Raw genomic sequence first — 15,758 nt, forward strand, 5'->3', positions numbered from 1 at the left:
AATTGCGATCCACTAGTATTGCTCGGCAAATTAGTGCATGATTATTTTAATCAATTTTTCTCTTACGTCCTATGTGTTTTTTTTTAATATACAGCGTGTTTCAAAAAGAATATACGTATTTCGCATGCATATATTTATTAAACTTTAAGACATTCGAAGATGAAACTTGACACACATACTTACGAACCTCTCAAGTTAAGATTACAGATGTTCAATATGTCCTCCAGCAGTGACACGAACAATATCACATCGATACTCAAATTCCTCCCATACTCGGGCAAACATGTCCTTCGTCACTGATGTTACGGCAGTACGGATCCGGTTCTTCAACTCTTCCAGGTTCTGTGGGAGTGGTGGTCCATAAACATTGTCTTTAATGAAACCCCACAGGAAGAAGTCACAGGGTGCCAAATCCGGTGACCTTTGAGCCCAGCTGATACATGCTAAGTCGCCAGCTCCTTGACGACCAATCCAACGGTTCGGTAGAATTTCATTCAGATAATCACGCACTTGGCGACTCCAGTGAGGGGGTGCCCCGTCTTGTTGAAAAATGAAGTTGTCTTCGTGCAGCCTCGGAAACAACCAGTTTTGTAACATAGAGAGATACTGCTGACCGTTAACCGTGTTTCCATCAAAGAAGAATGGGCCGTAAACAGATGATCGGGATATCGAGCAAAACACATTCACTTTGGGCGAATCTCGTACATGTTCAATGAATGCATGTGGGTTCTGTAGGCCCCAAATGCGAACATTATGTTTGTTTACCTGACCGCTGACATGAAACGCAGCTTCATCACTAAACACGATGCGTTGTGCGAAAGTGTTGTCATTGTCAATAGCATCAAGAATCTCGTTACAAAATGCCACACGTTTGCGTTTGCCATCAGGACGCAGAGCTTGTAACAGCTGTACCTTGTACGGCTTCATAACCAGCCGACGTCTCAAAACACGCCAAATTGTTGTTGTAGGAAGTTGTAACTCCCGACTGGCACGACGAGTTGATTTTGAAGGGCTACGTTGGAAAGCAGTTTGAATTCATGCAACATTTTCTTCAGGAACACGAGGGCGGCCAGGACTCTTTCCTTTACATACACATCCTGTATCTACAAACTGTCGATACCAAGACCTGTTGAAACAACACAAAATTAAACAATGGGCAAGATTACTAAAGAATCAGATCGTTAAAGATCCATGGAGCATCGCGTATAAAGTGGTAACTGGGAAACTAAGACAGGCATATACACCCACAACCTTAAAACGTCAAGATAATACGTACACAAACTCATGGAAGGATACTCTGCTGTACTTGATGGAAAGGTTGCTACCACTTGACAGTGAAGCTGAAGACTGATATTCAAAGAAATATTAGATGTGAACTGCAGGAGACTTACGAGAATGATACATTAGTTCTACCCTTTGCCAAGGAGGAAATTGCCGTGGCAATAGACCAACTTAAATGTAAGAAAGCCCCAGGGACTGATGGACTGGTCAATGAAGTCATCAAAATAACTAAGAATGAGTTATTGGGAAGTCTCCAACAAGTTTATAACCAGTGTCTGGCAGCTGGTGAGTTTCCAGAGGACTGGAAACTGGCCAATCTGATTGTCTTGATGAAAGACAAAGATAGAGATCCCGAAGAGCCAAAATCCTTTCGACCAATCTGCCTGTTGGATACAATGGGTAAAATCTTAGAAAAATTAGTAGTTAAGCGATTGAACGAGAGAAGAGCATTAACTGGGGTGTCAGAAAAACAGTATGGATTCACCCGTGGACGTTCAACAGAGGATGCAATACAACACGTACAGACATTCGTCCAAGAGAATTCACATAAATATGTACTGGCCATCACACTTGATATAAGCGGCGCTTTTGATAATGTGTGGTGGCCGTACATATTGAAAATTCTAAGAGAGGCTCAAACACCCAGACCATTGTACAACTTGATAAGGGACTACTTAGATGGCAGATCTGTCCAGTTTAAAGGACCTCAACAGACAGTTAAAAGAGAAATAAATAAAGGATGCCCACAGGGATCTGTTCTGGGCCCGGTTCTTTGGAACCTTACTTTGGAACCATTATTATACTCTCTTGAAGAATCCAAGGATGTGGCAGAAGTAACGGCATATGCCGATGATATCCTGATTCCCATAGAAGCAAACAATCGCAGAGAGATAGAAGTCCATGCAGGGGAAGCCCTACGACTAGTCGAGAAGTGGACTCTAACATCGAAAATGAAGATAGCAACTGAAAAATCCCATCATGTTCTGTTAAGAGGGAAACTTCAAAGACCAGCTATTATTAAGAGAGCTAATATAATTGTTAAAGTAGCTCCGCATATTGAATACCTAGGCATAACTTTGCAAGCCCAATTTAAGCTAAGAATGCACGTTGAAAATGTGGTTGGGAAAGCTAAGGTTCAGCTTCACAAGATCCTCAGTATGGGGAATCAAGCTTACAAACTCCCACAAGAAATATCGATGACATATTATAGATCGATCTTCTTGAGTATAATATGCTATTCAGCATCCGTATGGGTTCATCTCACTGACCAACAACAGGTGATTTATAAAATGAGATCCTCACAACGGAATGTATTAATGAGAATATTCGGAGCCTTTAAAACTATATCCACAACATCAATCATAGCGATTGCAGGAGTGCTTCCTATCGACTTGGAGGTTAAAAGGAATGCCTCAAGGTATTGGTGGAAAAAAGGAAATTACATGAAGACCAACCGAATTCTGGGTAGCCAGATTAATACCCTTGCTGAAATAGACTCATGTTTATGGGATAAGTGGCAGGCAGAATGGAGTCAACAGCAAATCTCAGTCCACAGCAGAAGATATCTTCCTGATGTGAGGATAAGGAAAAAGTTTTTCAAACCAACAAGGGGCATGGTCCATTTGATTTCTGGCCATGGACCATACAAGTCTTACTTCAACCGATTTAACTTAAGTCACAATGACCAATGTTTGAAATGTGGCGTTGAAGATACTCCGGAGCATGCAATTGTTAACTGCACTAAGCATTCCAGTAATGAAATTGAGAGACTAAGGCAGGGACTTCTAGAGGAGACCTTGGCAGCTGACATCTGGAAACCTGAAAGGTTTCCAAGAATCAATAGGCTGGCAGAGAAAATCTCAAGCTTAGAAGAGGAGAGCTACATCCCAGAATTGAGAGTGAAGCGTAATGAAGACACAATTCAACTCACTCTATCAAGAAGGAAGAGTAGCAGAATCAGTAACTTGGAAAGGAAATCCCAATAACAAGAATTGGAAGTGTCTGAAGAATCCAGTGAAGTGAAATTTTATGAAATGGACCCTACAGCATTAAACAATGGAAATTCTATGTAAAATCACTACGAGGGACCAAACCAGAAGAGTCAACAATGTAACTCTGTCTGGTGTTGGCAGACATAACAACCAAGGAACCGTCATGGACTAAAAGACGGTCCGCAATTGGCCTTAGTGAACCTCAATGGATAGTGTATTCGTGGAAGACTGTATGAGTATCCCTAAGTGGAGATTTAAAAGTAAAGTGTGATATGTGGATACTGAGTGTGGTCACTCCAAGAAGCCCGATAAAGGACCATGGACTAGCGAAACTTCATCCACGGACCTGTCATGAACTTCACATTTATCCATTGGATGACGTCCAGGAACCTCTAGATGCGGAAGACTAAATCCAAGTCGAAGAAAGGAGATTGAAGAAGAAGCCATCATCCGGTCTAGTAACTCCCCTCACTTTGGGAGGCTAAAGGATCTAAGGATCCACAGTATTAATCTTAATTATGTATCAATGTTCTGTGCTTGGTTTACTGTATTATATTTCTTATATAATCATCATATTATTTATTCTATTTTATATCATATCAGATTTGATTTTATGTTGCTAAGCAACTACAAGGGATTCTAAATTGTGATTGTGATGTCTTAAATACTTTTACTAGAGCAAACATCATAGGAATAGGTCTAAGGACCATGACTGAATAAGTCAATCATTTCTGACATATCACTTTCATTATTATTTTCTATATTATTTATATATGTTGTTTGAATTTATTCATAGTATTTATTCTTTCATTCTTTCTTATCTTTGTTCTGACACAAATACTATACATAGATAAAACATCCAAACAGTAAACACACCTTGGTTTTTCAAGATAGGCACCAAGGTTAAATACCTCTCCACCATCACCTGCATCCTCCGTTCATCCTTTCCTTTGGGACACTACCGCTCCTGGTAAGATTATAGCTAGATTAGCAATCGACGCCAAGTACGCCAGGAGAGAGGGTGATATGTGTGAGTGGCGAGAGGAGGCTGGAGGACGTCCCTCAGTGTCCCTATCCTGTCGATACCATCTGCGAATGTTCCACCCATTCGGAGGATCAATTTGGTACCTCAACCTGAAACGTCTTTGCACTGTAATCACGGAATTGCACTTCGCAAACTCGAGAACACAAAATGATTTCTGCTGCGGAGTAGCCATTTCAAACAACTGACGGTTACCAAGCAAAACAGAACACAACTGACATCTAGCGGCTATTATATAAACTAGACTATGTATTCGTTTCTCTAATAGCCGAGCCGGGGCGCAGCGATCGATAGTTTGGACAAAATAATACTTTGTAATACGTATATTCTTTTTGAAACACGCTGTGTATATATATATACTGGTGCAGAAGTTGTCAACAGTTTGTTTTGAGTTTTGTTTTAACTCTTGAAGCTCTTATTGGGTCAAGTAAAGTGCACAAACATGGCGATGGACAATTTGCACGGTAATTCTCATGGATCCTACTGTACAATTAGTTGTAATGTACTGAGAAATCCATCTTCAGGGCTTTTAGATGTCAGCGGCAGATAAGGGATGATCCACCACGAAATAAAATTGTGGCTACAGGCGCCTGCCATCGCCAGTTTCGGCATCCAATCGCCACTATTGACTTCCAATGTATGGGCAATTTATTCTGCAAACACTTAGAGGTAACACAAGTAACGGATAAAGTAAGCGGGAGTGATAATAAAAAAGAAAAAAATTGCTAGAGAATGAGGTTGGGTAGTTCAATTACGTAGGAAATAATGCGCCCCTTCCGTAGCTGCTTGGAAGTTTCGACGTCTTGAAAATACTTATTTTTTTCAGACCATAAAATTATTTGATTTGATAACGGTGATTAGATTGCTCTACACAAAATTTCTAAGAGTATTATGGGGGGCAACTGCCTTGTCTTGCATCCCCGTGCGCACGCCTATGGTTCGTTGCCATACCGATATCACTTGTAAAAGTTACAACAAACTCTTCACCAGAACCATCCATCGTAAGTTGAATGGTAGGCGACGCGGGAATGGGTACAGCAGGTGCAGACGACAGAAACGCGCGGGAAACAAAATCCTCGCATCTGATTGAATAATTCCTTAGAGGTGGAATGGCATAGCTGTTTGTAAAAAAATTCTCGCGTGCGGGACAAAATTGACATTTCCACTCTAACCTAAAATACGGTTTTAACTGTATCACTGCATGCCATTCATTTTATATTAACGTTGTGCAAAATAGTTTGTGTTAATTCGAAATAGTTTGCGAGAAATTGGCCTTAGAAGTTGTGCCAAATTGATGCTATACATCACGAAAACCGAACGGCCTCTGATTGGATATTCTAGTTATGACGTTCTCGTTCGGCAGTGAACTCGGTCGTCTGCTTAGCGCTCCAGAAATCCATGCACGAAGGCGTTCGTTGCTCCTCGAGTTTGTAACGTTGAATATCAGGCGCGTATATTCTAGGCTATCACCGAAGCCCAGATTAAATACAGAAAATAATCGACTATCAAATGTGACTGATGCTTCACTCTCAAACAGCAAACGCGGGGGAAAAAATGATAGTATAAAACCCGCGACTCCTGTGCACCGTACTGCCGCGAGGAGAGGAGGGGGAGAGTGGACCATCATTCCTTATGGCCTGCGCGGGGATTTTTCGTCCAAGGTTTGTTTTCCTTGTGCTCGCTCTATACATGGGGATGGACTCCTTTCCTTTAAAACTACCACCAGACTTCAGCGGTTAAATCCTTCCCCGACCAGCGCCTGGAGGCGGTCGGTGTCGTATTTGTAGTGGCTTCTTAGACAGGGACCTCTCTTCGTTTTACAACAGCGGTAAAAGCTTACAGCGATGCCAATGCGCTAACCAGCATGGGATTTTCCCAGGTAAGGAAATTTTGATACTAAACTACTATTACAGGAACGGGAAAAGAGTGTCTGGCATGTGATACGGAATTTGTCCTCTAGGCCAAAACAACACTGTCCCATCGAACACATGCAGAACTCACAGGCCGCTGACCTTCAACCAACAAACCACGCTTTACGATGTTTTCAACCCCTCTGCTGCTTTGTTTGTGACTGGCTGAGGTAGACTGACTGGCCGGAGATGACAAAGGGCATTTTGCGAGTGGAACTCGCGTTGAAGGAAGTTTAAGAAAATTAGGTTTCTTACTGTGTGGATTTTCTTATGTGTATTGAGTGCGTGAATTACGTATATATGTTTTGAATGATCTGTGCTGCGTCGTGTAGTGAACGAAAATGAATGACATAATTAACGAACTATTGCCGAAAGAATTTACTCTGCTTTTGCATGAGGATAAACTTCAAATCGTGAAGATATGCAGGCCTCTGGCATCGCAAAGAAGAGAAGAATGGATTTGATTTGTTATTTTGCGTTGCTCTTCTGCCACTTTAGCTAATCGCGACGATGATAATGAGTGACTATACGATGACATTCATGAAGGGTCATTCACAAAGAATACCCATGTCCATGCCTGGATTTGAACCCGGGTCCCCTGTCGTCATAGTGCGCTGTGCTAATAACCATTTTACCACAGAGGTTGCCAAGAGAATAATGGTGTTCCTTTCCAAATTAAATATTCAAAGTAAGAAGTTTATTATACGCGTATATTTTATTCTCGCACGTAGGCCTACATAAATATTTCACAATATTGGCCTTTACGTATATTTTATAAATAACCGTGAAATATTTTAAATGTTTTCCTTATTGTTTTTATATTAATGAAACAGTGTTATTTTTATAATTATTAGTAAATTGTAATGTATGTATTTTAATCGCAATGTCGCATCACCTTAAAATCCAATTGCCAATTCCGGCAATCTAACATGTGCAGATGCATTCACGGTAGCTCCATATTTTGCACAACTGATATTGGATGGAGCAGAGATAAGAGGAGCGAAAGCAGCGAGTTAATACTTTCATCGACAGCTTATTAAAGATAATTTAATATTATTCTGTTGAAAGATTTTTCTCAGTAGCAATCATTCCTAATTTTCAGTTATTATTAGTAGTGCTGGTATTGCTGCAGTTTATGGAGAAAAATGTGAGTGTCTTTTTGCACGACGGTATAAACCAGCGTTTTTTTAAAAAAAAATTCTTGCATAGCTGAAAATAAATATATGTAATGCAAATTAGCGTCGGGAAGGGCGAGGGTTCTAACCGGTCCGTTGACCAGCTCCTACAAGTTAGCATCGTTCATTTCAAGTTACAGGAAACAGAAAGCATATTAGTTTTATTGTAAATAATAATAAAGAAAATAAATTTCAGTTAGATATTATTCCAACCATGGGCGTTGCCAGAATTTATTGCTGGAGCTCAGAAAATGATAAAATTTGAATAGTAAAAATAATAACAATAATAGAAATTGATAGATAATAATAAAATGTTATTTTACAATGATAAATATTTACTAATAAAAATAAACGGATGAGTGAATATCTAGTACAAAGTTATTTCATACATTTTTTGTTCACATTTCACTCAGTGTACTAAAATTCACAGTTATTGTATTTGTTATTAACTTTGCATACATCATTCGCGAAAAGGCTGTAAAACGTAGGGGAAGATTTTCTCATAAGGTTTATGTTGTGACCTCTCCGATAATACTATATTTCTTGGAATATTGAAAACTGTGGAACCATATATTTCTTGGATTAAATGGTAGAACATGGAGATACAACTTGGTTCCTATATTTTCCTTAATTTTGATCTAACACACTTTTTACTGTCGCTATATTCTGTTCAAATACTAACTAAATGACCTATATTTTTCCTAATAACAATAAAAATAGCAAGCTTTCTTATTTTTTTTTACTTGAAATGAACGATGCCAATTTCCAAGGGGGGATCGTCCGACTCCCCTCCTTTCGACGCGCATGATTCCAACAGAATAATCAAAGTAAAAAGAATGCGCGAGATCCAAAAAGTTGAGCGTAAAATGCAGGAACCATATTTTTACTATTTAATCCAAGGAATAGGTGGTTCTAGTTTATAAAATTCAAAAAATTAGATTTCTTATGTGAGAGGTCGCACTATATGACCAAAATCTACTCCTAACTTAATTTTCTTCTTGAACAAGGCGTGTGAATGTAAATAACAAATTAGGCCCATAGTTCTTTACATTTCAGGACACTAACTGTATTTGAAATGTAATTTTTTTTTAACAAAATAAAAAATAGTTGCGCTGCATATTCGCTCACCTGGTAGACCGAATAGAGCAGCCTGCACAAGGAAGGATGTAATAAAATTATTATAGAAATAAAAACTTTTATTTTATTAGTTTATAATAGTTATTGTTGTTCAATAACAATCATAACAATTTTATTATTATTTTTAATGTTTTAACTTTTATCCGAACCTGAACCCCCTCCTCCGTACAAAAATTTCTGGCTACGCCCATGGTAATGCACTATAGAACAGTATTTTTGGTAACTTGCACTTTTACATAGCTTTCACAAGGCGCAGTGGTAGCGTCATTGCCTTGTAATCAAGGGGTCCAGGGTTCGATACCCGGTGGAGGCACAAGTGGTTCGGATCCCACTTGAAACTGTAGGTCCAGTCCAGATTAGCCTTACTGTGCATAAAGTGGACTTAAAACATCAACTCAACATAGCTTTCACAGACCAATTTCATTGTTCTTGTAGCTTATCATTCATGTGGCCATGTAAATCACACACAAAGAAATCGTCTGTTTTTTTTTCATTCGTGGGTACGTTGAGAAACATCATATTGGAGCACCTGGTACTCGTAGTTGCGCATAATTATGAAATCTTTATTTTCCACTGTGATATCCGCAACACTGAACAGTGACCAGCTATGTATGAAATTCGGGCTGGGAAACGTATTTCGGACAAGTCAAGGCAACAAAAAATCTTATTTGTAATGTTCTCAGCAGAGAAAACTGTAGTAAAGCACTGACTTAGTGCTTGCTTAGTGGTAACGAACGACCATTTCCTGTTCTAGTAGTTACGTATCTTTTCCAATCCATTATCTCATAGCAAACACAGACACGTCCCAACAGCGTCCCTTAAAACCAAATGCAGCCAACGGGAAGTGCAGACGTCAAGGCGAACCGAACGACGACGTCACAACATGGCGCAGGTTGCACGCAACGCTCGGCGGCTCGAAAAAGAAACTCGAGTTTTTAACTAAAAAGGAACGCACGTGAACGTGGGAAATTGCAGGGGTTATTTGTCGATGTTGTAGATTTTAAAAATTACCTTTAAAAAAGTAGTGGAAATGGCCATTGTTTGGGTCGGGACGGGATTTTTTTCAAAATCCCGACATTCGGGACGGGAAAAATTCCAACAAAGTCGGGAAATGTTCAAAATTTTCCGAAGCTCTGAAAATCTCGAATTCTACATGTGATTTTCACTTTAAGTGATTTTTTTCGCATTTCTGGTACAAAAACGAACAATTTTCGATTCCAGAGTTTTAAAAATTACCATTCGGTATTTCCCGACTGCTAGGGATCCCGAAAAGACGGGAAACGTTCTGAATCGATTCAAAAACTTCTGTAGAGCCGGGGCCTCCGGTGGAGCCTACTGTGCGGTACGGGACAAATAGTAAAAAGAGCATAAGTCTTCTGTCTGTGCTTTAAGTTTACGCGCCTTCGAAGTGGGTTTGTTTGTGTGTTAGTAGTCTGTGTTTTTATTGTGTTTGTTGCAAGTTGCATTATTTTGTGTGATTACAGTCACGGAATAAATAGGAAAATATTTTAAGATGGGTATATTGCAGATGGAAATATTTTGTCGTCTTTGTATGTCAGAATCAACAGAAAATTTTAATGTATTCAAGGCAAACGAGGAAGGAAACTTAGTCCAAAAGATATTGAGTTGTTTGAGCATTGCGGTAATTATGGATTTAAATGTTTTAAATATTTTCTGTCTTGAAATTCTGTATACTAGAGTCGTTTTCACGTTCAGAAGACACAATGGGCTCTTATGGGCAATGCTTTTCTTATGGGAAATACGAGCGCGCTGTTGTGAAATTTCTGGATTTACAAATTTAGGTTAAGTAAAATCGGTACCTGCAGTTTTGCAGGAAATTTTGTAGAGAATACGATGGTGAACACAAAAATCTGGTAACTTGCTTACATAATTTTAGATAAATTAAAAACGCAAATTTTCCGTGAAAACACAATTTTTACATTGTTTTCATTCCTAACGTTGAAACATGCCGTAAAATTGAAGCATTCATTATTAAAAAAATTGACTGTTTTTTAATTGTCATAGGTGATGGTGGTACTCAGAATTTATCAATACTTTAAAGCATATTCGCATTAAAAAACATTCAAATAAAGTATGTGGAGATTTTTTATATTCGTGCAGTAGAAAATGTCGTCGCTGGCCATTTTTTGTTCTGTAATTCCAAGTAAAAACTTCCAGCGACAAAGTTGTGGAAAAAATAATGAAATTATTTTTTATAACCACTCAAAGGTTCCCAGAAATATTACTTCCATGCATTTGGAGTTTCTTTTTAACCCGAACCGCGCGCGAAGTAAAGAGACGTTGTCTGGCCATCTTGAGCCGACTCACCGCAGCATTCCGGCTATCACCACCAAGTTTTCGAGTTGTTATTTTATTTCCATTCAGTAAAAATATGAACTTCATGCAGTTTGTTATAATAGAATTGAAATTACTTAAATTTAATAATTGACAATTATTTCCAATGCTGCTGTTGTGAGCAACATTAGTGCTGTCGCAAATACACGTTGTTTTCGTTTACATTACTGTCGACATTAATAGTGAAATGAAGATCACCTTTCAGTTTCCAACGTACACATAAATTCATAGACACCATATTAACCTTTGAAAGTCTTTCCAGCACGTGACAAAATATGGGGCTTCAAGATAGAAATATGACATGCCTTGCTTGAGTCATTCACGTCTTATCAGTTCACGTGGGCCATAACTCATTTGTTTGTTTGGGTTGCAACTTGAATTTAACCCATGTGCCAGGGTCCCCTTACTTGAGTGAGAGATCTGCTTTGGTCTGTTTAGACTTTTTCCCTCTCCCGAAAAAGTGTTTTCAGTTGTGTGAGCTCTCAGTGATGTGTACTTTTTAAAGTGATTTCTGAAGTGTCATATTCGTGCATTACACTCGCGTGTGTAGTGATCGCAATGGATCATAGTAAAAAGGGTAACTGTAACGTTCACAGTATAATATTAATGTTAATAATTACATATAATTATCATTATATATACAAAATATGTAACACCTTCATTGTGAAGGAAGGTCATCATTTCCCGGCGACATGAGCTAGCGCTGTATTGGCAACACTGTGCGGTTTCTCCATAAGCGCCGTTGTCTCTTCTGAACGTGAAAACGACTCTAGTTTGGGTTGCCAGATTCTGGGTATGAGTTTACAATACCGGACTACTCTCCAGTTTCTATAAAATTTCGGTGTCCTGATGATCTGTAGTTCATATTTGGCAGTCACTTGTTAAAATTGTACATTTACGTGTAGAACTTACACACCAATTCGGAACCATCTTTCTTTCGCAATTCGTTAATGATCTTCCTTTACGCATAACGATCTTGTTGACGTCAGACGAGGAATGCCTACGAGGTTAGGTTAGGCCTGTTAGGTTAGGTTGGTTCCATTAGCATAAATACAAAGAAAAATTAATGTTTTAGCTACGAGAACTATACCTTGTCTTGCCTGTTGATTTCTTCATGTTGGGAAAATGGCGGTAAATGTCTGTTATATCGGAGACACTTTTCTTCAAATTTACAGGAGAAAGTACTTACGGAAATGAGTTTCTGTTGCATTTATCAAACTTCGTGGAGGTATTTTGTCACTATGGAATGCTGCACAACAGCAAATAAGTACTTTTGATGTAATGAAGTAGCCTTTTGTGAGAAGCGACAACATTATGCCGTTGTTTCCATTATGAACCTGCAGATGGCACGAGTGTCGAAAGTCACGCGGTCTCGCATGAGGAAGAAGTGTTTCCAAACGTGCCTTTTTTTACCAGAATTTTTTATTTTTTTAGCTATGCTTACCTAACCTAACTCAACCTAACCTAACCGGAAATGGTTCGTGGGGCTAACGTGAATGGTTTTTGGAGCTATTCGTCAATGGTTTGTGATGATGTAATGAACATGAAAGTAAGTATTTTTCGGTTAAGAAGGTTGCAACACTGCATGCCCACTCCAAATCGACAAAACACAAGCACGACGCGTGATGATCCACAGCTGTGCGCGAAATATTCTATGTTCCGCAACGAAAGAAAGGACCCAAAATAATTACTCGTAATATGAAAAATCGAAGTTATTTTCATGTAAAGAGCATAATGGCACCTTGAAATAGGTTCTGCAATACACAATTGGTAAGTGAACCATTTAAAACTGAAAATATGCGTTAGAAATATGTCTGCGATATAACAGATATTTATCAAAATGGTGTCTTCCGTGGAGCTATTGTTCTTATGGTAGGGTTACATTACGTTAAGAAAACATAGTTTATTTAGATTTTTTCTCGATTTTCATACTTGACCGCCAATTATTATTACATGCAGATTCGTGATTAGGAGTTCACAATTAGTGAGTAGGCGAAATTTCATAGAAATTGGAGAGTGGTCCGGTATTGTAAACTCGTTCCAGATTCTGTAATGAATAACCGTAAAATCTGTCTCAGTCAAAAGTGATATTTTAATTATGGTAACAGTTTAGTATATCGGAGGCACATTAAAATCAAATATTTTGTGTTTCGAATGGTTCGTACTTACCAATTGTGTATTGCAGAACATAGTTCATAGTGCCACTATGCTTTTTACACGAAAAGAAACACAATTTTTCACATACAGACTGTTTTTTTTTATTCCTTTCTTCGCTTCCGTAACACACAATATGGTGGGCACATCTTGACTCAAGTTGTTGGTATGCAGTGTTTCCAACCTTCTTCACTGAAAAATACCTACTATCGTGTTCGTCACGTGTGCAAATTGTACATATGCACGGATAGCCCCCACGAACCATTATGCACGGTACCTGAGGGATAGCCCCATGAACCGTTTCCGATAAGGTTAGGTTAGGCAAGCATCGGAAGATGCGATGACAAAGCAAAATAAAAATATTGCTTTTTAAATATTTTTAGGGAAGAAGAAAAAATAAATCAGGATATTCGCATATTGGAGCGAAATTAGTCAAGTAACACCATTAAACAGCTAAAAATATGCAAGAGATTCGCTAGGTTTAGCGCATCGAAGGAGTGCCCAGTTCTACACCCCCTCCCCTCGTGCCCAACCGTCCAGCTCATCGTAGCAGGTCTGCGAATCCAAGGTCCTTCGACCACTTTTGAAGGTCTGGTCATGACAGACCTTTTTTTTTTTTCAGCCTCCTTGTTTATAAACATGGCAGGGTTTCTGTGACATCAAGATGAAACTTCTCAGAATGTCCAGCACTGTAAAGCATGCAACGCTCTTGTTTTTTTAAGAGGAAAAAAACAATATTGAAGAGCATCGCAACGCAACTTACACAGAATACTTGATGAAATAATGGTGCATAGAAAAAATATAAGTAAGCAGAAGCATAATTTTCCCCACGGTTAGTGCTAGAAAGAACTGGAAAAAAAAAGCAGTTTCGGATCCATTCTATTTTCTAGTATTTCTTATTTTAATTTTTTTGGATCCTGAGGTTCAGATATCGATTTTTGGGGGAAAAAATGGTCTTGGTTTACAAAACACGAAGTACTTCCTGCTGTTTTGTGTCTACTATGCTTACAAATGACAAGATTTATCAAGATTTTTGTTCTCGAGGTGAGACATACTTACTCAAACAGAACCATACTCGCTAATTTTTGCCCCCTATTCACGATTCTGCAGTTAAAATTTGGCGTTCGCAAGTGGAAATAGCAAAATAATCGAAATTAAGTGCTTATTTCTACACCCTTGATTTCGGACTTTTTTTTAAAAAAATTTATGAACATTATGTGATGCTAATTGTGAAGAACATAAATCTGGAGCACGGAAAGAAATATGCACCACATTAACGATCTTTTCACTGTTTTCCGCCTGCATTCTTCCACGATCAATGATCCCCAAATGAAAAAGTAACAATGCGGCAACGCTGTAGACACAGCAACAAGTACGCAACGAATACCGAACCTCACTTGTCCACATCAAATATGGCTACCACAGTAGTGTATGGACAATCATACCGGTGTTAATTCCACATAAATCAGGAATTTCGATATGTGATTGCCAAATTTTAGCTGCAGATTCGTGATTAGGAGGCCCAAATTAGTAAGTATCCGAAGTTTCAAACAAATTAGAGAAATTCCCTGTATTGTTAAATTTTTTTTGGATCCTGTGGTTCAAATATCGATTTTTGGGGGGGAAAATGTTCTTGGTTTACAAAACACGAAGTACTTCCTGCTGTTTTGTGTCTACTATGCTTACAAATGACAAGATTGATCAAGATTTTTGTTCTCGAGGTGACAGACATACTTACTGAAACAGAACCTTTTCCCTAACATATCTTACTTTCACACCAGGGATGGCAAAAATATCAGAATTCCGGAAAATCTAAAAATCTCTATTCAAAAATACTACTACCCGGATTTCAGAAGCAATCCGAATTTCGGAGAGAGAAGTTTAACAATTTTTTTATTTTTTTTAAATAGATTTAGCCATCTCTACTTCACACATCATGTATGAACACTGTTATCATTATTATCAATATAGGAATGCCCCTTCCCCGTCCCGGGTTGAAAGATTGACCCTAACGTTTGGCAAGTCTTGCGATGACTACGTAAAAATGTCACGCTTCGCCACTGGCAAGCATAGTTAAAAAAAAAAAAGAGGAGGTTGGAAACACTGACAGGGGGTTAGGTTACGTCATGAAACGTATGCTGCATCTGGTTTAGGTGCGGGAGGTTTCACCTTGGGTTTTGTCATTTACAGATATGCATATTCTACAATGAATATTGAATCATATTTTTCTACAAATACATTGCAATTTTAGATTGGGCTAGAATCTACTCGCCATCCTTTTTTTCGTTCAGTGTGAAGCGATGGGATTAGCGACACTGCAGGCTCGTGTTTGCGTCTGCATTGTGAATGCGTGTGCTTTGCTCATTTGTGTCGGGGTGGTGATTGGTTTTTGCGTTCGTTGTGCATGTGTATTATCAGAATGATGTACGTCTGGTTGGATAGCTACTGAAACAGGAAGCGCTTGGCAATTACTTTTGGGACCAGAGACAAGTGTTTGACATGGTGCAAGGAAAACTGATTGTTGAAGAAGGACAAGATACATAGCTGCGAGATGATTCTGGAAGTAAATTATGGAGCTGTAGGAAGGTTTCGATGTCAAAAATCGGTGCATGGTACGATAGCCCCACGAACCATTCATGGGGACGAGGTATGCCTACGAGGTTAGGTTCCATTACCACTCTATTCATCGAAAAATTCCCTCGGTTCGTTCAAT

General features: G+C 38.8%; 1 protein-coding gene across 1 annotated transcript in view; it reads left to right on the forward strand.

Annotated features, from left to right (window-relative positions):
- The first annotated feature begins 9,965 nt into the window (after positions 1-9,965).
- The window catches only part of LOC145978521 (uncharacterized), a 74,135-nt gene continuing 68,342 nt past the window's right edge, over positions 9,966-15,758 (forward strand). Inside the window, exon 1 of the mRNA XM_083111168.1 lies at positions 9,966-10,178. Within this exon, the coding sequence (XP_082967294.1) occupies positions 10,050-10,178 (129 nt within the window). The 5' untranslated portion in view covers positions 9,966-10,049. The remainder of the gene's footprint in view (positions 10,179-15,758) is intronic.

The sequence above is a fragment of the Lepisma saccharinum genome, chromosome 1 (assembly GCF_977018435.1).
Source record: "Lepisma saccharinum chromosome 1, izLepSacc3.1, whole genome shotgun sequence".
In the NCBI taxonomy this organism is placed as follows: Eukaryota; Metazoa; Arthropoda; class Insecta; order Zygentoma; family Lepismatidae; genus Lepisma; species Lepisma saccharinum.